Here is a 22,059-nt window from a genome sequence, read left to right as displayed (position 1 = left end):
GAAAAAGAAAGTCTTTCTGTCAGAAATTGCCATAATAAAGCCCTGCCAAAAGCCAAGAAGCTATCCTTCACTTCATTATTTACATCCATGGCTGAACCTGTATAGGTCTGTTTATAAAAGGTCTTGCACTTTCAATCAATTTTTCTGCAAGGATGACTCCAGAGGGGAAGTTTGCTAGCTGAAAGCTAAATGTCAGCGCCTGTGATGCTCCCTTGGTTACTCTACTGCACAATCTTTTTATGAGCCAATTTGAGGTTGTTGTTTTTTTTTTTTTTTATCTCAAATCTATTTTTATTGGGAAAAAAAGGACTATAAGATCAAATAGCTATGCTTTAACAAGATGACAGAGGAATAAGTCTCCATAGACAGCTGAGTAATATGCCCAGACGTGTAAGCACATTGAAATAAAACGTGGAAGCGTGATAAATATTCAACACAGTAGATTTGAGCCACAAAGGGATGCAGCATTCCTCCAGGCGAACACTTGCACAAACAAGCCTTCTCTTAGGGATCACTGCAGAGTCGGGTCATGCAATGCATTTTAGGAAATGCTAACAGAATAAGAACTTCAAGGCATCGGGTTATAACATTAAGCTTAAACACATGCTGTCAAAACCATGATCTTCAGTTTCTCCGATGGCTTTGAAGAGAATTTAAAAGCTAATCTATCAACATGAATAATATAAATGATGTAAACACATCCAACAACTGACGCATGCTAAATAAGTAAAATCAACTAAAGGGCTAGCACTTCCTGTAAATATTTGTACCGGTCAGGTGGCTCAAGTATTTTACCTCCAGCAACAACATTTTCTAGAACAATGTTGACACTTTCTTCCACATGTGGAGAAACCCCAGCAAAGCAAATAAAACGAAAGTGACATTTTACAGAGTTGTAGGGGACAAACAATTCACCTCCAAACCACTACACCATTCACAGAACCTAAGACTGAAATGCCAGCAAAGTGTCATACCAGTGACATACTATGTGACATTTAACAAACTTTCTTCAAGATGTAAACTGTCTTCTTGGATGACAGTCAAGTGCTGGTATTTATCAGACTAAAAAATCAAGCCCCTAATGATTCCTGTGTCCCCATTTACAAATCTTGCATTTTAATATTCATTAGCTGCATGGCTTGGGGGGTTACCACTTTTAAAGGTGAATCATCCTTAGTGGAATTCACAAGACACTGGTCCAAAGGACCTGGTGCAAGTGTGCTGGCCTCATTGTGCCAGGTAGAATCCAAGTGCATGCACATGCCAACTGACATGCCAACTTCTACGACCTGCTGCAGCAAAGGTGGACCCCAGGCTTCACTGTCTAGCACAGCTGTCAAGTGCTGGCGCTTAAAGCACAGTGGACAGCAAGACAGGCTTGGGTTGGTCATGAATGCATTAGCTAATGGCCTGTGGAATTCAGAAAGATCAGACTCCATATGGTACCGTACCTACATGCACCAATTCCGTCCAAAGGCTGTTATTGAGCTAATGACAACATGGCACAGCGTCAACAGCAGCAGGTAGTAAAATAATGCAATACAGCTGAAAACAGCAATATTCTTGATTAAAACTCTGCATTTTGTGAATTTTGGCACATTTATTTATAGCAAAACTGAGCCAAATGATAGTATTATCCCAATTACCTCCCACCAGACCTATTTAAATCCCTTTGTGGGTTTTTGTCATTAGTGAAAGGGTCAGGCAAAGGTTAGGATGGATTTAACCTCGTTTGACAATGTTGATTTTGGTATCATACTTAAAACATTTCCATTATTTACTAATCTCCGATGAAGCCGTTTGCATAATGTAAACTGTTTACAGAAGGTGGAGGATTCTGCATAGCCAGAACATTTATGTTTAAAGTATTATCTGTGACCCCTCCCAACGCCATGCAGTGGGAGGGGTTTGAGCCATGATGTCAGTTTGCAACAATCTCACAATTCACAAACTGATTTTTATACAAACAGAAGATGATCTGCTTGAACATATTTTACTAAATGGTTTCAATCTGTGTTAGCATCTTACATACGCTAGCTGCTGAAGTTTTACTACTAGCATTGTTGCCAACTCATTTTCTCTTTATCTTATTAAAGCCAAATTCCCAACGAAGCAGCTGTCATTATATTTTTTCTGAAGTCTGAAATAGAAAAGGGACTCATCAAGTCCCAGTGTTACCCCATGGTGCCTTTCAAAGCTTTTGCTCTGCTTTTTTAAATCCTGATTTTTCTCTCTCTTAAGTCTGACAAAGCCACTGTTTATTCTGTGATTTCAGCTACACTTGGATGTACAATGATCACTCAGAAAGATAGTTAGAAATGACAGAATGCTTCTGCTGCTCTACTTCCTCCTCTCCGTCATGCCCATGGCAGTGCAGCAACATGCGCAAGCCTGCTTGCTACTTCTCAGTTGTTTGACAACAAGGCGTGTGCACACAGGAGACAGCTTCATACTGCTCTAATGGGGCTATATTGGCAATTTGCTTGTCTATGGCATAGCTAGGGTTTGTCCTAATAGTCACAAGAATTTCTGACTAAACAGTGGCTGAGGGGTGTTGGTGACTGTAGTTACATCAGCAGCACATGCAACCTTTAAGTCTAATAAGCTGATCACATTCTGCAAAAAAAGCCCACTTGGATTGTAAAATGCCCAGACCCGGTTTGTAGAAATCCCTACTTGCAACAGTCTGCAAATAAATCTAATAGCAAATGTGGAAGGCATGTAGAAAAATTCCCTTCAATATTTATTAATACTTGAAGATGCTGAGCTGTCTTGCTGATGCACCTCATGACTTATTTGTTGGAGCATAAACAAAAGGCAGGTAGTGTACATGACTAGGAGCACTGCTCATCCCCCTGGCTCTATGACATTATCTGACCACACATCAAGAACAGTACCCTCTCTTCACCAAATATTGTCTGTGACATATGGCTGTGCTTGATTCCCAATAACCACGATACAAGACTGAACTCAGTGACATTCTCTGCAGCTTTTTGGACCAAAATACACAGAAAATTCAATACAATATATTGAATTTGTTGTGTATTTCTGTGCATTTGGTGTATTTTGTAACCCTAACCCCTAACCTTAACCTTTAAGCACTAAAGGGCATCATAGTGCATGGTAGGGATTTTATGTAGCCTGCATTGGTAAACTCTAGAATGATAATGATCATTTCTAACTGATACTTACTTTGGGTGCATAAGCTGTCATAAGCATTATCCTGTGGCTTCGGGGGTAGAACTGTCCACAGCCAATCGGAGGGTTCGATTCCCGGATTTTCCGGTTCACAAGTCAAAGTGTCCTCAGGCAACAGACAGAACCTTTGACCCTGATGTGCTCATCAGTGTGTATGATAGGGCTCAGTGTGTAGAATAAAAAGTGCTGCATGGATGTGGGGGGTTGTGTGTGTGTGTGTGGATGGTAGAATCTTGCTTGTAAATGAAACAAAAAAAGCACTTTATAGATGTATAAATGTTTACTATAAGAACAACAATGCGACTTGAGACCTAATGTTTGCTTGCAAACACAAAAAATCCATGTCTGTCTGTTAACCAACCACCAAATGTAAAGGGGGAGGGGGTGCTAAGTGGAGTCTCAACGTTCAGTAGCAAAATGCTGATATTAAATATTCATATCTAACTGCCGTTTGAAACTGTTTGGTGGTAAAGAGTGAGAATTAAACATAAAAAGATGGCAGAGACATGTGAAATCCTCTCTGTTTGTTTCTGGCAGGTTTATACAACCAGTTTAAAATCACACATAAGCAAAGTTCTATGCAAATATGACCAAATACTTGAGCAAGTAGCTTAGTTCTCACTGATCATAGTATAGAAAATTAAAAAGCCAATAATCTTGTTATTTAAAGCAGATAATTGTAGGAATGTATGAAACTTTCAATCAGGCTGAACTGGGCCTCTAATATAGCCTTTTTACTTTGGGTTTTAAATGTTCAGGCCCTGCTTTTCTTATAGAAACAAAAGATTATCAGCACAAACAGAGAAACAAAATTGGATTGATGTCATTATGTCAAAATAAACTTCCTGATTAAATAAAAACAGCAACTAGTAAAATAAACATTTCATCATTAATCGAACATTGCTGTGGTTTCCAAAGTGGACAACCCATAAGAAATATAAGAAAGCGTAATATCTTCTTTAAGTCCTCAGCATGTGTTCACATAATGTAAATTCAAATATATCACTCTCTCATTATGTTTTTTTTTTATTTATTGTAAAGACCATCTTTGATGACATAAGCTGTATATTACCCTGTTTATTTACCCAAAGCAATCATGTTTGGCCCCACTTGAGCACCAAGGAGTGTGAGCTTATTCCAGCATAATAGATCTCATTTAACGTTTCACTAAGCCCCTTGGCACAAACACCAGAGGATGTTTATAACATTGCTTATTGAGCTCTGTGGGTTTGTGCACATGGCTGTTTAGCAGTTTAGAAAAAAAATGATAAATTCCAACATAAATCTTCATGATAGATGAAATCAATGCTAATACATGTGCTAAATTTGGCTAAGTATGCTGCAGCAGGGCCTACAAGAGTGTACAGTATACCTTTTGATATACAGAAACACACATTTACCAATAGCAGTATCTCACGTGGCTCTGATGGAAGCAACAACTCGAGGACAACTGATTTTACCATCTACAGGGCAGCAGCTCACTCTTGGTCCCACTGTGAGAGGCTGGTACCTATAGTTGAGTCAAAAATACATTAACCCCGCAACTGTTTCTCAGAGAGTAACGTTTCTATAAGAAACTGGAGTTGAACACAGTCCGAAGGATAAGTTGTACACCAACACAGAAAAAAAAGTCACTAATATTTCGATGAACTGCCTTTAGCTTTGACTCATTGTAGAATTGTTTCCATTAACTTTAACCAAAAGTGTGTTGATGTGTTTTGTGGAAAATTAGAAGAGGTTGTTTATCCTATCAGCCTAGGTAGCTGTACCCTGGCTGGTATCTTCTCATGTTTTTGTTCATTTACAGTTGATCTATAAAAACTGAAGCTGGAGTGTGCTGCCTGGAGAATTGACCAAACAAGGAAAACTGGGGAACCATGATGGGATAGTTGCTGGAAAAAAAAAGTCAGATAAAGCAGAAAAGATGGAAAACTAGCCATAGGGCCTTTCATTTGTGCATAACATACTGTGTTTTGGGCACTGTAGACAGAAGCATCTTCCTGTCCTATGATCAGCAACTAGTTGTCTGGATTTTGTCCCCCCCAAAAATCTGGTGATTATGTATAAAAATAGCTTGAATGCATTGTTGTTTTCGCTGGTGCTAGTTGTGTTAGCATCGGGGAATGACATCACACCAGGTGAGGTGCTACAGCTATAGTAGGCTTTAGACCAACGTTTCTCTCTTTTTACAAAACGTAATGATTTCCAGGCGTTAGATATTATGGTGCACTGTAAACTGTGCCAGCTTTAGCTGTCTGACATGTTGCATTCATGGCGACCTCAAAAGCAGCGACTACACACATTAACTGTATGAGGCTTTCATCTCTGGATCTAAGCGGGGCATCCGGCAGACGGGTTGGCTGATAAGCTGTTTAAATAGTCTAGGAGGGGGGGTTCCAATATTGTAGTAATGCTGCAGAACCACTGACTTCATCTCACTGATGATGAGAGATGTGAAAAACATGCTTCTGCATTGGATACGCAGGAAAATCTCTGTCAGACAGACTTTATAGGATTGGTTGTTGACTTATTTACGTCAGACTTCAGTTGATCCATGGGTATGCACATCAAAGTTATAACATCTTTCATGTTAAAGACTTTAAACTTCATACCCCTACTGGGTACCCCTCATGGAGTTTCATAAAAAGCTGTCATGTGTAACTGGTCGAAGGAATGAGTCGCGTTATATTCTTCCTGTTTATAAAAATATACACTTTCTATTAGAGTTTTCTTCTAAAAGCCACAAATTATTAAACATGCTACACCTGACAACACATCTACATATTCTCTTTTATATGTAGGTGTGGCAGATCCTTTTTTCACTTCTTTTTAAACATTCATGCACCTAACATATAAAGACACTTGACACATTTTCAGCCTTGGGGATTGTAATCTGTAATCACAGAGAACTGACAGTTGGTAAAACCTTCCCCTGCATGCACAGAGAACTATAAACAGTAAGCTTATAAACAGAAACATGCAAATATGAACTTTGTAAATACTCAAAACACACATAGAGGAAACTTAACAAAGCTCCTGCATCCAAAACTGCATCGCTCTACAGTACAGTTATAAAAAGTGACAATCAATATTTCACAACTGGCATTACTTCCTATGTGGATATGCATTGGTGCACAGAGTGCAGCAACTTGGTTTGTCCTGATTCTTTCAGTTGATAACACAACACCGCCCCTAATGGTTTCAGAAACATACTTTTACAGAGCTATCACTTTCTCTCGGCTTCCCAGGGAAAACCTGAGGGAAACTTCAAAGTTGCACAACGCACATGAAAACACGCCATCTACTTTCCCAGGAGGCCATGCCTGCTCATCAGAAGCTTTTTTAAGAGAAGTGGCTCTGCACAGTCACTGAAGCAGGACAAAATATAGCTCACCAATATTCAGCGATATACCAAATGTATCCAGGTAAGATGGAAAAAGGTGGCTTAGAAGCACGTTGAAGAGATGGATAAGCAGGATCACAAAACAAGGCAATGAGAGGGATATACACATCCCTGCATCTAATCTCGGTAACTATTCAGTATGCTGTGTAAAAGGCTGATTTACAAAAGGTAGTTCAGTTATACTTTTTATTGTTTTCTTATAACTAGTAGCATCTAGGTGACTTGGAAACCATCGATCCACTTTGTACCAATTTCTACCAAGGTCAGGTTGTGGGGACAGCAGCTTAAGCAAGGAAGCCCAGACTTCTCTTTCCCTAGACATTTCTTCCAGCTCATTCAAGGTGGATCCTGATTCATTCCCAGGTCAGCTGAGAAACGTAATCCCTCCAGCTTGTCCTGGATCTGCTCCGGGTCCTCTTCCTGGTGGGACATGTCCAGAACACCTTATCAGGGAGGCATTAAGGGGACACCCAAATCAGTGGGGGTGGGAGAATTTTATTTATTTATTTATTTTTTTAGATGCCTCTCAATGCAGATGTGGACGATTAATAATTAATGTAGAAATATTAGTAAAAAATCACATATTTTTAAATTGTATTGTAATTGTAACATAACCGACACAATAGCTGTGCATGAAATCTGATATGTACTGATATCTGATATGATCAGCCCAAGACTGCTAGGGTTTGATACAAAGCCATGTTTTGCTGTTATGAGCAAGTTTTCTTCTTTGCTTACAAGCATGTTAAATGTTTCCACTCAGAAAGTAGTAGTAGGAATGCAGGGAAAATAGATTCATAAGTAACTGTTTTATAATCTCACTGCAGTCATCTGTATCGTAATCTAATTAAATTGTGAGGTGCCTAAAGATCCCCAATTCTACCAACCACCTCATCTGGCTCCTCTCAGTGCACAGGAGCAGCTACTATGTGCGTTACTCAGCTTATTAAGAAGTGTGTTATATCTTTACGCGTCCATATACTACAAAAAAATTCTGTTATGCAGTTAAAATGTAAAAAAAAAAAAAAAAAACACACCCAGAATCATTTGATGTGATTAAACAAAGATGAAGTATTTGGCTACAATTGACAACAGTGTGTGTGTGTGTGGGTGTTTGTTTGCGGAGGAAGGGTTGCACCCTTACAGTCAAGCATGGTGATTGCATCATTCTGCTTTTCTGCAACAGAGGCAAGGAGGATTAGTCAGAAAAAAAAACCTCCTGCTGAGACAAAGTTTACATTTCAACAAGACAGTTGCCTGAATCATACCGACAAGCGATGGGCTGACCTGTGTCCAGGACCTGACCCTAGCAGAGGATGTCTGGGTAGACCTGACAACCAAGCGGTGCTGATGCTCCCCAGTTCAGTTGAACTTGAAAAATAAGGGAGAAACTTAGGAAAAGGGATAGAACGCCCCCCCAGCCTCAATGGCTGAGATAATTCCTGCAATTTATAACCAACTTGCACAAGCGGTTGACCTAAAAGCAGTTTGTTTCATTAGTTTTTTTTTTGTTTTGTTTTTTTTTTCTATAAAGCACACTTTAGTGTTGAACTTTTCACCTGAGAAAAAACTACCTTTTCAACTTGTGTGACAGCATCTTTCAGACCGCTTTCAAGTACAAAACAAAAAAGTGCTAAAATTTTGATAAAGGGCAGCAGAGGTGAACAAGAACACGCCGGTGCACAGCAGCACTTTGCTATTTAAGCCTTCAGAGGATTTATCTTTAGCCATTCACTGTCATTAGCTTTAAAAAAAAAAAAGATAAAGAAGATCGTAAAATACTTGTGTTAAAGTTCTCAGATAAGAAATATGGAATCAATTAAAAAGTTTACTCAGACTGATTTATACAACTAATGGCTGTGAAATCTGAAGGAAGTGGATCAGATTTCCCTTAAAAGCTTTGTCTAAGCAAGAGCATCATGATCTATGCTTTCTGTAAGACTTATCTAAGACTTACATAAGCATTAATGCAATTACTTCAATGGATATCACTTCCTTCTCCCACTTTCAGAATGTTACCTTTCCCCCCAAAGATTCAGGTTTCCTATATCTATACATAGAAGGAGGACGAGGGCAGGGGGTAATAAATGATATAGTGTATATAATAGAAAGACAGTTGCTCTATTTAGATATAAAACCTTTCTAAAGTCTATTTTCAGAGTTGAGGATTTGGCTGTGTCTCCATAACTGCATGCAAAATGATGCCACAGTTTACAGCAACAGACATTGAAATCAATCACTTAAATTTATGAGATAAAAGACCAAAAATCAATCTTAACAAGCTTTTTAGTTTCCTTATACAGTACCTTCCACATAAAAACAAGACATTACTTAACAAATCAGACAAGCTTGCAATAATTAGTCAAGGCGGAAAAAAGAGGCTAACGGGTCAACCTCAGGCAAAACGAACAGGAAGGGACCTTTTCAGTTTCATTTTTTAAGGATTTCTTCAAGTTTATTCGTAATATATACTGACACAGTGACATTTTGGCACATTAGAGACATTAGATATTCTAAAAAACCAACTGCAAGTTAATGTGGATTAAAATCTAAGAGCTGCATCATTTTCATTAAACATGGCAGTGATTATAAGACTTCAGAATATTCTTTGCAAGTGGATCACTGGTGGATCACTGTGGCAAATAGCATCAGTTGGGTTGTCAGTGCTATACGAAGGTGAGCAGAAAATGGGTCATAATCTGAAGATATAGTATTTATTGTGCTACAGGAGTGTGTCCTGTGGCTTTTTTCCTTCTATGAAACACCAGAAGCTTCGCTAAAAGGTCAAGTACAATGTCGTTTTTATGGTCTAAAAGCTCAGTTGGATGGACAGACCTTACTCTGATCCAACAAATATAGCACAGCTGGATGGAGGCAAGCTGTGAACTCTTGGTCTGCAGACTACCGGAGGCATGGAGACAGCAATATGCAGTGGAGGGAAACTGCCACAGCATACTGGCATCCACTGGTTAAACAAGCACACCAGAACTGATGTGGCAGGAGGTGAATTCCCACCGTCGTCTGCACAGCAGGTTCACACCACGAAAGGCTGAAATGCAGTTGTTGAGTGGAGAAATTTTTGTAGAAAAGGGGAAAAAAGGAACTGCTTCATGAAGCATCTGAGAAGCCAGAATCCATCCATCCATCCATCCATCTATTATCTCGACCGCTTATTCCATTACGGGTCGGGGGTGAGCTGGAGCCTATCCCAGCATTTTAGCAGGTGAGAGGCGAAGCCAGAATCATTTTAAAAATTCAATTATGCACATGCTAAAACAGGAATGGAAATATACTTGTATAAAAGAAAAGCACCCTTGTTCAAATATGTGGGTTGACACATCAAGTATATAATCTGACACATACCTTATCTTAAATTCAGGTAAAAGCAACCTCAAATGAACAACAACATATTACAAATTGCTAAGCCAAAATGAAGTAGTGTGTGTAAAACTAAGTCCAGCCTGTGGTTTAACAGCTTGTAGCAGAAATAACACTAAGTCATTGTTTTAAGTGGGATTATATTAATCTCTCACAGTGTTTAGGATCAGTTTTGAGTCATTGAGCTTTTCTGTTATGCTTTTCTTAGTTAAAGTTTATCTAATCAAATCACGAAAAGAATTAAATTAAAATAATTAAAAGTAAAAAGCAGTCTAGATAAGTTAAAAGATGCTGTGCAGATTCCATGCATAGGTGCATGAGGAAAAAACACAAAAACCAAAACTCTTAACCAGGGTTTAAAAGTGTCTACATTTGGTGAAGGTTTAATCTCCACTGGCAGTTTTTTCCACTTGTTTGCAGCTTAACAGCTAATTACAGCTTGTCCATGTTGAGACTGGACTCAGGTCTTAGTCCTTAGATCTAAGAACCCTGCTAGGTTTAGGTTTAGTCCTAGTTAAAACTAGATGCAGGGTTCTGGATGAGCTGCTCTTTAATGTTCTTTTTGAGAAGTCTTGTTAAGGCTATTACAGTAATCCAATCTACTGGAGATGAACGCATGGATTTATTTCCTGCTTGGCATGGTATTAACGCACCTGAATGCTCCAGAACAGCTTTTAAAAAAAGTTGTACTTTTATAGAGGTGCTCACACTTGATGATGATCACTTAACCAAGTGTATGTGCTCAGCAGCAGCTGGTTATCAATTTCCCTTTTGACTCCCATGAAGCCATAAAAAATGGGCCCTGATTGAATAACTGATGGCACAATATAATCTGTCAAGTATTTATCTGATGTTGTATTACGTAGTTTAAAGATCTGGTAAGGTCTGGATTTTTAATGTTTCTATGTAAAATCTTAAAAGTAAAAGGGGATGTACTTTATCTTTTATGACAACATCATAACAAAAAGAGTTTAAAGCATTTTCATAGATTGGAAAATTCTGTGTAAAATGTTTCAAGAGCCGAGAAATTGAAAAGTCTGTTGAGCCTCGCTAAGCTTTTGAGATTGTGGAAGCAAATGCACCGATTAAAGACACCCCATTAATTCTTCTGCTTTTATCCCAACTTTTAGTAAGCACTGTGCAGACTGTTCATTTATTTATTTATTTTGGCTTATTGATTTCTGGATGAAATCATCAAATGTGCAAGGACAGAACAGAAGATAAATCCCTGACTTATAATAGATGGATAACATTAATATCATAGTGCACCACACGTACTGCAACTGTGGCATCAGCCTAATCCCCATGGCCCCTGAGGTCACTAATGACCCCAAACATCATACAGGTGGGTCATAAGCCCCATATTAAGTGGAGCCTATATATAAAAATGCAGTCTAGTCTACCACTGTAGCTCCCAGCACCTTGCAGCTAAAACACAGAAGTACAGCAAATATGCAGAAAACAAAGTAGTGTCTCTTTAAGTTTGGATTTCTTCCTGAACAATGTTTGCCGTCTCGCTTTTGTTCCTTTTTCTCAAACATATCATGTAGTGCAACAAGGCCAAGTTGTTCCAACTGAGTCAGACCGTAAACACATCCCGACTGACCCCTGAGTGCCCCCCGGGAGAGAAACTGCACAGAATTTAACATTTAAACTGAACAGAAAGGAGCAAGTTGTGACTAAAAACGTCAGGGTTTATGTTGTGGTATTTTCTCATCGTTACTGCAGCCCACAACGAAATAGGGTTTCTGCTCGCATTCAAAGCACATTCCTGCAAGGTGGTACTTTATCTAATTTTCTGTCAAATTGATAAGAGTTTATAATTACTGGCAAATTCAATGCCATGATTAATAACAGTTGTGCTCTTTGTGAGGATAATCTGGGTTAGAATAATGGCTGGCAGGGATAATTCACATTTCAAGCAACAGTGAGGATGAACAAAATAAACAAACTAGAGAAGAGACTTTTAACAGCTTAAATAAATTAATCCATAATTCAATGACTGTCTTTCTGTGAGAAGAACTGTGTTCCTGTGGCATGTCTTTTTTTTTCTATAAAGCCTCTATTTAATGCATTGAATCACAGCCAGTTGCATCACTAATATATGCCATGTCCAATTACCACTAATGTACCAAGAATCTGAGCGTGTAAACAAACTATAAGCTTTAATTTATACAGAAATTTAGGACTAGTAGATTGCATCATCTATAATGATGAATGAAAAACGCTGTTTCAGTGATGTGTAAAAAATGCGTTTGAATAGTTAAAGTTAACGAAACTTGACATGTAGTAAAAAAAAAAAGACAAATGTCAGCATTTTCTTTTTTATTTAGCACCTAATCTACTATAAGAATGCAAATATGAAATGACTGCATTTCATTTTACTGTATTTTAAAGTATAAAATACATACATTTATGTCTTAACTTACCATAACTTGCACACAACCTTTTATAGTGTGTGCAGTCAGACAAAATGCAGAGTGATGCAAGAAAAAAAGAAGAAAAAAAAATCTATTTGAATAAATGTACCAGTCCAGAAAGAAAAAGCTTTTTTCTTCTTCTTTGATTGACTGAATGTTGGATCAGCCAGACCAGCATATGCTTCATGAAAACCCCAGTCAGTAGGTTGATTTTAGAATACAACACAGACTGGCATCAGCAGACTGTGTTCTCACTTTTGTGCAATTTCTACTCATTTATTTCACAGAACATAACGATAACAACGCCATAAAAAATACTTTATTATGCATTTGTGGAAGTTTCTGTTCCGATGCAGTTACAGAACATGATGGAAACTAAACTTCATTAATTGATGACCAAACGTCTGTAACGTCAGCCAAGAAAGAAGCGAATCACAAAAACTGTCTGCTATCTGAACTATATTTACTTGTAGAAATCTTCAGTTTTTCCAGCTTTCAAAGACCAAGGAGCTGCAGTCAGATGATGTATTCAGTGTACTACAGAAGAAGGAATGCTCACAAATAATTTTCTTTTCTGCAGATTATTGTAAAATGCTGAAGTCAGGACTGACACCTTATTCCAGTTATCCACTAAAGAATCCTTTTTTTTATTTATTATTCTTAAAATTTTCTTACACTACCATTGTTTTAGGTGAGAATTTCTGGAGTTCCCAGGTGTTTTCAGTTGCAACATGAGCACCTAATACCAAACCACTTTACAAGTACGGCTACACCAGGAGCCCAGTTATGGTAAAAGACTCATAGCAGCTAGTAAAGTAGCCATCACTGTGCAGACTAAAGTAGAGAAAAGCAATGTGAAGAAACATTTTCTGTCCATCTCTGTGCAACACAACTAAGAAGTCCTGTGTTAAGATGTTTTTGTGTCGCTACAGCTCTGTCAGAAAGCTTAAAGCCTCCTTAGACTAAACATTTATGCAACTTTTTTATCGACAGCTGTGATGGAAAAATGCTTTACTGGGTTCTCACATTAAAACCCTTTGTTTAAGTTGATGAAAAAAATATAAAAAAAAAATATATATTTAAAAAAATGTTTTCATGCTGTGATAGACAGAAACAACCGTTAACCTGCCCCTTTATTCCCATGAATTACTTCTATGGAAACCCAAAGAATGTTATTGTTTTGCTCTTAAAGGCAAAGTGAAAAATTTATTTAGTGCATCTAAAGGAAAGCATTAGGTACACTACCAATACAAACAGTCTAAAGCCCTGCTCTTAACAAACAAGTGCTAACAGTCTTAGGATGCCAATATGTGTGAAATAAACATTTCTTTACGAGTACTTTTTCCAGATCACAGCATACAAGCTTACTACAATGTGTAGTCTTTTGCATAAAGTATTTATAAATATCAGAAAGAATAGCAGAGTCTCTCTGCCACACAGATTTAAATTCTGAGCAGTGCATGGTTTAAAGGGTCTATTTAAAATCTTCAAGCAACAGAGAAACAAAACCACAAAACAGAGGAGTATTTCATTAAAAAAAAAGAGGGTTGTTTAGGGAAATGTTTACCCAACTCAGCCACAGAAAATACTTTTCACTCAATAGAAAACAAATAAAGAACCCTGCTTTTCTTGCACTTACATAATGAGTCCAAATGAAGCATATAAATGGAGTGTTGTGAACAGACTTAAGTGTGTGAGGCACTTATCTTGTTTTCTGTGGGGGGGACCCCCACATGCGCTTCTGAATGAAATTATCTGGATAGATGAACATAGAGGGAAAAAGAAGTGACCCTGGACAATTCTAATCTTGAATTCACAAATATAGGTCAGTGATTATGCCCTGCTTTACACAGCGGTTTACATTATGCATCAGACAGTATTCCCTGCATGAACAACATATGCAATCCTAATTTAGCTCGGCAGGGATGTAAGAGTGCAGCTGAGTATGTGTTGCTGCAATGACAGCCGTCCATGTGCAGCTGTGTTTTTCATAAACACGGCATCTTCAAGAGGACAGGAACACACGATCACATAAGGAGAGATGACAGAATCCGGATGAAAAATTTCTAAATCCTACACTTTAAATGACTAGCATTTTTGAGGTATGTTAAGCTTTTAAGTGTTCCCCCTCCCACCATCACCACCACCAACCTGACCACCCACCCCCCCATCGGCACCATCAGAGCAATAATCCAGCCACATTCCTGTAATTGTCCACTGGTTTGACCTAATCTACCCTGACACAACATCAATAAAGTCCATAAGTAGACCCTACCCCACAGTGCACTATGTGGCAAGCATGAAGACAGTGAAAACGAACAGAGGGCAAGCAAATAGAAGAAATCACAAACAAATTGTTTATTTATACTTTCCCAACATGCTGTGCTTTTTGAAGCCAGTCAGAAAGGGAAAGCGCACCAATTAGATCATAAAGACGCTCAAACAGAATGAGTCTCTCAGCTCTTAATCCCACAATCTGGGTTATAAAAGTCCGGCATCAAGTGGCCCAACTTCATCCATATGCTCAGCAAATGCTTTTTTTTTCCATGTGAAATATCCAGTGAAAGCAACAAATATTTTAATCTGAGATTAGTACCTACAATGATCCTTTAAAATGTCACAAACATAAACAAACAGGTCCAGCACAGTCTGCCAATTTGGTTCAATTAAAAACGGGTGGCACAAAATTAGATGTTCTTGGCATTTAAAGTGAGAGATTGCTTAAATGATCTATCCATCATTAAAACAGTAGCCAGTTAAGCTACCATGGATTGACTACTCAGTAGTTGCTTCTGCTCCCCTTCTGTCTGAACAAAGCAGCAGGACACGTTCAGCATATGGACCATGCTGCACATTTAAAGAGCACAGTTTCTTTGCTTGAGAGAACAAACTTGACTCCAAGGTAAGGACCAACTCAAAAGGTGCGGCATAACGCAACCCTGTGACCTGGTTTGGGAGCTGAGAACAGTAGGTCTGATAAATACGTCAGCTAGCTAACTGGATCTGTAATGTAATATGACATCACATTACCAGCTCACTGCTGTGCATCAGGCTGCATTCACTGTACCTTAAAAGTGGGAAGCGGAATCTCTTGTTTTGCTGAAAATTAATTTATCTTAAACTTGACTTAGATTGCACATGGTGCGGCTGCAATAATACAAATGTTTGTGTTTTTTTAAGCCATGCAGACACACATGGCAGATTTATTTAACACATTGCTTGTTATTCTATCTATTATACTGTACATGCTTAAAAGCTTGTTCTGTTATTTTGGGGATGAGTGAAGTACTATAGGGCTTACACAGACATTTAATCATTTGTACTCCTAAACAAACCATTTAAGGTTTCCAGTTTACTTAGCCACAGTGTCCTGCTTGCACTAGAACGACAATGTATAGCTGACCATCAGTCCCATGATAACCATGCTGCACGGATTTATACTAAAATAATTTGGGTGAAGCCAAAGGTCTGTGTAATAATCTCTCTCAAAGGACTACATACCTGGTCTTAAAACTAGAGCCAAGTTCTGTTCAAAAGTTTCACCAGAGACTGCTGGAGTAACTGATAACCCAGTTATCACTGCTGCAGGTCAACATGGCTGAAAACACCCCCCTTCTTACCCTTTTCTTCCACTTTGCATAAATTATAACTTAATAAAATTTTCTGTGGTGTTAAAAACTCAGAACATGTTTTTTGGTACTTTACAATGACTTTAAACTGACCCAACCACCCTCTCTTACATGTACTATTTCTTTCACAGCGACACATAATGTTGGTGTTCACAGGTGCTGGTAGTGGTATTTTAAATAACAGCTTGCTCAAATAAAACCAGTCCCATTCAGTCGCCAGTTGATGGTGACAAAGGCAGGGACAGCTGTCAGCTGCCTACTGCAGCCCTTGTATTTGCCAGGCTCTATTCAGACCGTCTTTTCTTACGTCTAAAGGGGCCTGCTGGTTTTGCTTGTCCTCTGTAACTCAGAGAGCAACACAAGGAAATCTCCAGAGCAGCGAGTATTTGTTCACCGTTCTGTGGTTCTTTCAGGCAAAGCACTGCAAAGAGGCCTTATGGGAGTTTAAGCCTATTGTTAATGCAGCTATACAATGAATCCTTTCAAACATAGTTTGATGGGATCTTGTTAAATATAATGGTGAATTTTCATTGTTGTATTCAACAAAATTTGGAGGTTTCAGTCAACAGACTGAAGCAAAGTAGAACGCCATTCCTAACAAATGTAATGATGTTTTGAAGGCATCAACAGAAACTGGCATCTGTTCTGTAGACACTGAAAACAAGGTTGTAAACATGATGTGCTGCTGTGTTCTTACATTACCTGTGAGTGATGACATCCTTGCATATAACAACTTGAATGTATTCTTAATATTGACTTTTTTCTGTTATAATGCAGCCATTGCATCAAATCTACAGTTTCAGCCTAACAGTTGTCATGGAGCCAGTTTTTTTCCACTCAAGTCAGCATAGTACGCTATACTAGTCATGCAGGGATGGTACTCAGCAAATTACTCTACTTATTGGGAATTGATTGCAATACCAAGTCTAGACTAAGAGCCAGAGGCCTTGTAGAATTGTAGATCCATAGAAATTACAGCAGCCTATAGAAATGCAGAAATGAGATGCACATGTGCATCAACAGCTGCTCAAGTCTCTGTGTCAACATCCAATCTGTTCTACTGGGAATGAAAATATGGGTTTATAAATTTTGCAAATCAGTGGACTCTTTTTTACACATTTTACTCAGCAACTTTTTTGGAATTGAGGTTATACAAACAACTAAATTACAATAACTGCAAATACTGTCATCAAATCAATCTCAAACTGGTAAATTATCCAATTTCTAACCAATTTAAATAAAGAACAGTTACAGGTCAGACTTGTCCTGAAGCTCTTGTTTGCCATTCTTGAAGTAAAAAATAAAGCTGTGCTGTCCTGCATACCCGGGTTCTGTTTAATGGTCTAAATCTGATGAACCCGAAAGGCCAAACCGCTTAAAAATGCTGTTCACATGCTGCCAACCAGTCTCACCTGATAGTGAGCGACTCCAAGTCAAGCTAAGACTCATGGTCATGCTGAAAATGAAAGAAATAATCGTGCACTTCTTCATGGTACAAGCACTAAAAGGTCAGACGAGCCAAACTTAATGCTCGAGAGTCCACTGAACACTGAATTATGATGAGGTAAAGACAGGAAATTCCGTTATTGCTTAGATGATTTACAATTAAAAGAAGCTACAGCTGTAGATGTAGCTGCAGTTATAGGTTTCCCTGTATCTGAACTTTATAGCTGGTGTTAACTCCAGAGGCGGTGGTGCCTTTATTTGTGAAGAAGCAAATCTAACTGTGCCTGTGTTGGCTGTGACCACAGAAAAGGTTTGAAGTGAATCCCAAAGTGCCTTTGCACTTAGTAGTTTGTAACTTCTGAATCTTTCATGAACAGTATGTGCTTAAAGCTGTGAAATTCGCCGATGCTATTCAGCACTGTGGGCAGAGTGCAACTACTTAAATGCGGTCCTGCAGATTAAATTAGATTTTTATTATTAAACTAAACAAGAAAAAGCCAAACACAGTAAATCTCCACTTGAGGCACATGAGCACCAGTGGCAGGACATCAAAGACTGAGAAGGCAGTCGCATATTTCCTGTGATTTGTTGTCATGTGATGACCATTTCAAATCAAATAAGGAAGCTGCATCTGGCTTGAACATTCCTCAGCATTCCAACATTTTCCATACATTCCATACTTTAGCAAACTCAAATGTTTCTGCTATTTATTTTACATTTAAGTACAAATATCTACTCTTTTAATGGATATCCTTTCCCAACCAAAAGAAATTATTAAAAACATATCAATGCAAAGTGAACAATAACAAGCTAAAATATGACTACAATCATGACAAATTACAGACTGAATATAAAAGATGAATCTCCAGATGGGGAAGTGATCTTATCCTGCATTCAGAAAACACTGCTCTGTACACTTACATTCACTTCTTACACCTCTGTTGAGGAAAAACAAAACAACAAGCATGGCTTAACATAAAGACAAGTCTTTTGGCCAAATGCCACTGCAGAGAACACAAACTGAGCCTAAGGTGTGAAACTGTAAAGATATTCTGGGGTCCTGCCCAAAAGGGGTGCGCAGTAAATATTCATTCTGACAGTTTGTTACAAAACAACCAAAACAAACTTGTGGCATCAGTGTACCATCCGCTGACCAGTTACATCCAGGTCAACAATCACACCTGCTGTTGACAAACTACTGAAAATAAGCCAAATGTGTCCTTTAGCTTTTCACAAATCACCCCACTGAGTGTTTGACCGACTGAACATATGCCAAAGCAGGATAACTATCCTGTGCAATTACATTATCAAAAATCCCTGCAGGCAAGAGAGTTTTTCCCCAGAAATAAAAGGACATGGATTTAGTGAGTGTACCATCTAGACTAAACATCTGTCATCCAGGCAGACTCATCCACATTGTCCCACTGACTATCTTCAGAGGTCAAAGGATTTTGAACTTGTTTGGTTATTGGTTATGCTTTAAACCATATAATGTAAAGCTTATATGTTCAATGGATTAAAGCATCCCCCTTCCACACTAAGCTATATCTGCCACCATTACTACATATAAAGCTATACTGACAAGGAGAAGTCTAGCCTGTGGTGCATCTTGCATTTTTAGATCTGCAAAGGCTTTCTTGCTGTCATGGCTGCTCAAATTCTTAAAATATCAGCACTGATTGAAAGCAAAACATTATGTAGAATAACAGGCTCCTTATGGTGTACCCCACCCATGATCCAGGCATAAATTATCCTAAAGTATAGGTGGGAATCTGTTGTTGGACAGGCAGATACACCATATCAACAACTAGGGCTGCAACAATATCAGTTACCGACCACATCTGCACATTATGAGCTTAACTTTGATGCCAGCATGGATGTTTTGGAAGTGTGAATTGGTGGCTCAGCACAGGCTCATCACACTGCAGGGTCTACGTGGGATGCAACAAAGTTCCGCCCACTTTCTGATGTGGCATTCTGGACGTTGCATCAAATAACCAAATATAGTACTGCACAATGTTCTTGAGGTCTCATTTCTTTATATATTGCCGGGAAAACAGAATGTTACCACAGCGATTTAGTGAAAACATCATTAAAAAAAGCAGTATGTTTGGCAAAAACAGTTTGTGCGGTTCTAACAAGCTTGAAATAAAATATTTGGTGTGATCATTGTTATTTTTAACAGCCTAAAACATCACTTGGGACTAGTTCTCCAGGGTTATTGAAGGACTTTCCAAAGCTCTTCTTTGGGTATTGGCTGCCTTTTGTTCTATTATCTGTCAACACAATTCTTTACTGCTTCAATAATGTTGTGATGCAGGCTCTGAGGAGGATTCATCTCTCCATCAGACCTGCATTGTTTTATTTATTTATTTATTTATTTATTTATTTTTGTCTAGTTCTTGTGTCATTTGACATACCTCAGCCTTTTTTCTCCGTTTCCCCTCCTTAAGAACGGTTTCTTGACAGACACTCTGCCATGGAAACCATTTCTAATGAGACTTCAGTTAAGAGTCGAATCAACTGAGGAGCCAGATGCTTCTCTCTTCTCTCTGTGACAGGTCTGTGCTGGACGGTTTACTGCTGTTTCCTCTTTTGTCCTCCGCTTGAAGATTTGCCAAGTTCTCAGCTAACAGCTCTTTGGAAATTGGGTTATTGGTTAAAAAAAAAAAGAAAAGAAAAAAAACTATTTTATTCCTGTCAAACTGTAATTTTTGGCTCTTTTGGAAAATCCTGTAGCATGAAACCAGTTTGTGAGAAAACACCTCAAATTAACTCACTGTCTACCATGACAATTACCCTTTCTCTGCTGTTGCAAATTAGAGTATACAAGGACAGTTGATATTGTTCCAACAAGCATCTACTCCCTCAATCCAATTCATTTTCATTCAGTTAAGTAATATAAAAGTACATTATCAGTGCAAAGAATCTCAGCACACTTTTCCCAAAGACACCGATCCAGGCTTGGATGAATACAGAAGAATCACCAGACATCAGCAACATCAAAGAAATTTGTCACACTCTCCATCACACACACACAGCTAAGTAAGCATATCAAACTAAATGAGACAGCTCTAAGAGACATAACATTTAGCCTGATTTGAGTCCAAAAAGGGAGGGTAAAAAGTCCTACCTTGTGGGTGTAAGGTGCTTGTCCAAGGTTGATCCCATCTTTTGCAAGTTTATCCCGTATCAGTACCTTTAGCTTCAGTTTGGGATAAGTCACAAAGTCATTACACTCTGTGAACCTCAGGTTGTGGTTTCCGGGACACAAGGCCTGGTGCACTCCTTCAGTCTGAGCGTGTGACCTCAGATTCCCCAAATCATCCACTGACTGTGATATGTGTTGACTAGCAGAAGTATCCACGGGCTCTAAGGTGAAATAATAGCCAGGTACTTTCCTTTTGTCCTCCTCTTTTAGAGCCTTCACCGCGGTGAGCAGCCTGTGTCTGTGATACTGAATGTGGACTCCTATTGCATCCAGATCTGGTTCTCCAATCTGTTTGCAAACTTCCAAATCATCATAGCCATTGTCAAGGAATGACTCCACGTACTGGGCCAGATGGAGCTTTGACAGCCACTGGAGGACGAGGTTTGGTCCTTGGCTCATCTTAAAACAGGATTTAGGAAGCTTATCTTAATTGCATGTCATCATCATCATCATCTCACTTGACACTGCTGCTGTGTTGGAGCTGTGATGTGGAAGTCCAGTAGTAGGGTACATGCAAATCCCACCTTGCAAACAGTCCCAGGTTCAGATCTCCAAATTAGACACATCTATGAGGGAGCCTCAGAAAGCAAAGCATGTTAAGAGATGGCAGAGCAGGACGCTGGAGACTGGAAAACCTTGAAGTGTCACACACCCTCAACTATGCAAACCCTGGATGAAGTTCTCTGAGCAAAAAAAAACCAAAGCAGGTCCAGTTTGAGATTTCTGTCAGAGGAGACCAGGCGTGCAAGTTATGTGAAAGGCGAAATTCACAGCATGAGACGAAAACCAGTTTACCAGTTTGTTATAGTTAGCTGGACTTTTGTATATCAAGCTTGTTGGCTGCCTCGTGCTCTCCACTGAATTGTAAAGTTAACATTAGCTGGTGAAAAACTCTTTAATCGAGTTACCAACCTTCATGCTGGTGAAAAAACATGCAATGCGGCGTTAACAGTTGGTATCTTCCCAGACTGCGTCCATCCCCTTTGTTTCATTCATTGCAGCGGCTGAGACACTGAGGTCCATCAAACATTCATCCGGAGCGGAGACAGAGGCTCCGCTGGGGCAACCGAGACGTAGAGCCGCTGTGATAACGCTGGGAAAAAAAAAAAGAAAAATATGTATATATGTCCACATCCGCTCAGATATCACTTGTTGTGGCTTGCTGTGTGGCCGGCTTTCAAGTTTGCTGCTCCCCAGCTTCATCATCCGGATCAGTAATGAGGATGCTGCCCCGGGTTCAGTCTCCGCGGTAATTTTTATCCAGCTGGCCGGGAGTTCAGCGAGCTCTGGCGCCACCTGCAGGGGATTCTGGGAAGTGTAGTGTTAAACTAAACTAAACTAAACTAAAAATTAAGATAAAAAAAAACTATTTTT

At 38.9% G+C, this 22,059-nt stretch overlaps 1 protein-coding gene across 2 annotated transcripts in view; it reads right to left on the bottom strand.

Moving 5' to 3' along the window:
* Positions 1-21,888, bottom strand: part of sash1b (SAM and SH3 domain containing 1b) — a 59,598-nt gene extending 37,710 nt beyond the window's left edge. For both annotated transcript variants that reach the window (XM_041972417.1, XM_041972423.1), the window contains exon 1: positions 20,608-21,888. In XM_041972417.1, the coding sequence (XP_041828351.1) occupies positions 20,608-21,084 (477 nt within the window). In that variant the 5' untranslated portion in view covers positions 21,085-21,888. The remainder of the gene's footprint in view (positions 1-20,607) is intronic.
* Between the last annotated feature and the right edge of the window lie 171 nt (positions 21,889-22,059).

The sequence above is a fragment of the Melanotaenia boesemani genome, chromosome 20 (genome assembly GCF_017639745.1).
Source record: "Melanotaenia boesemani isolate fMelBoe1 chromosome 20, fMelBoe1.pri, whole genome shotgun sequence".
Taxonomy (NCBI): domain Eukaryota; kingdom Metazoa; phylum Chordata; class Actinopteri; order Atheriniformes; family Melanotaeniidae; genus Melanotaenia; species Melanotaenia boesemani.
The sequence above is the reverse complement of the archived record's forward strand: the minus strand, read 5'-3'. Positions and strand labels throughout refer to the sequence as shown.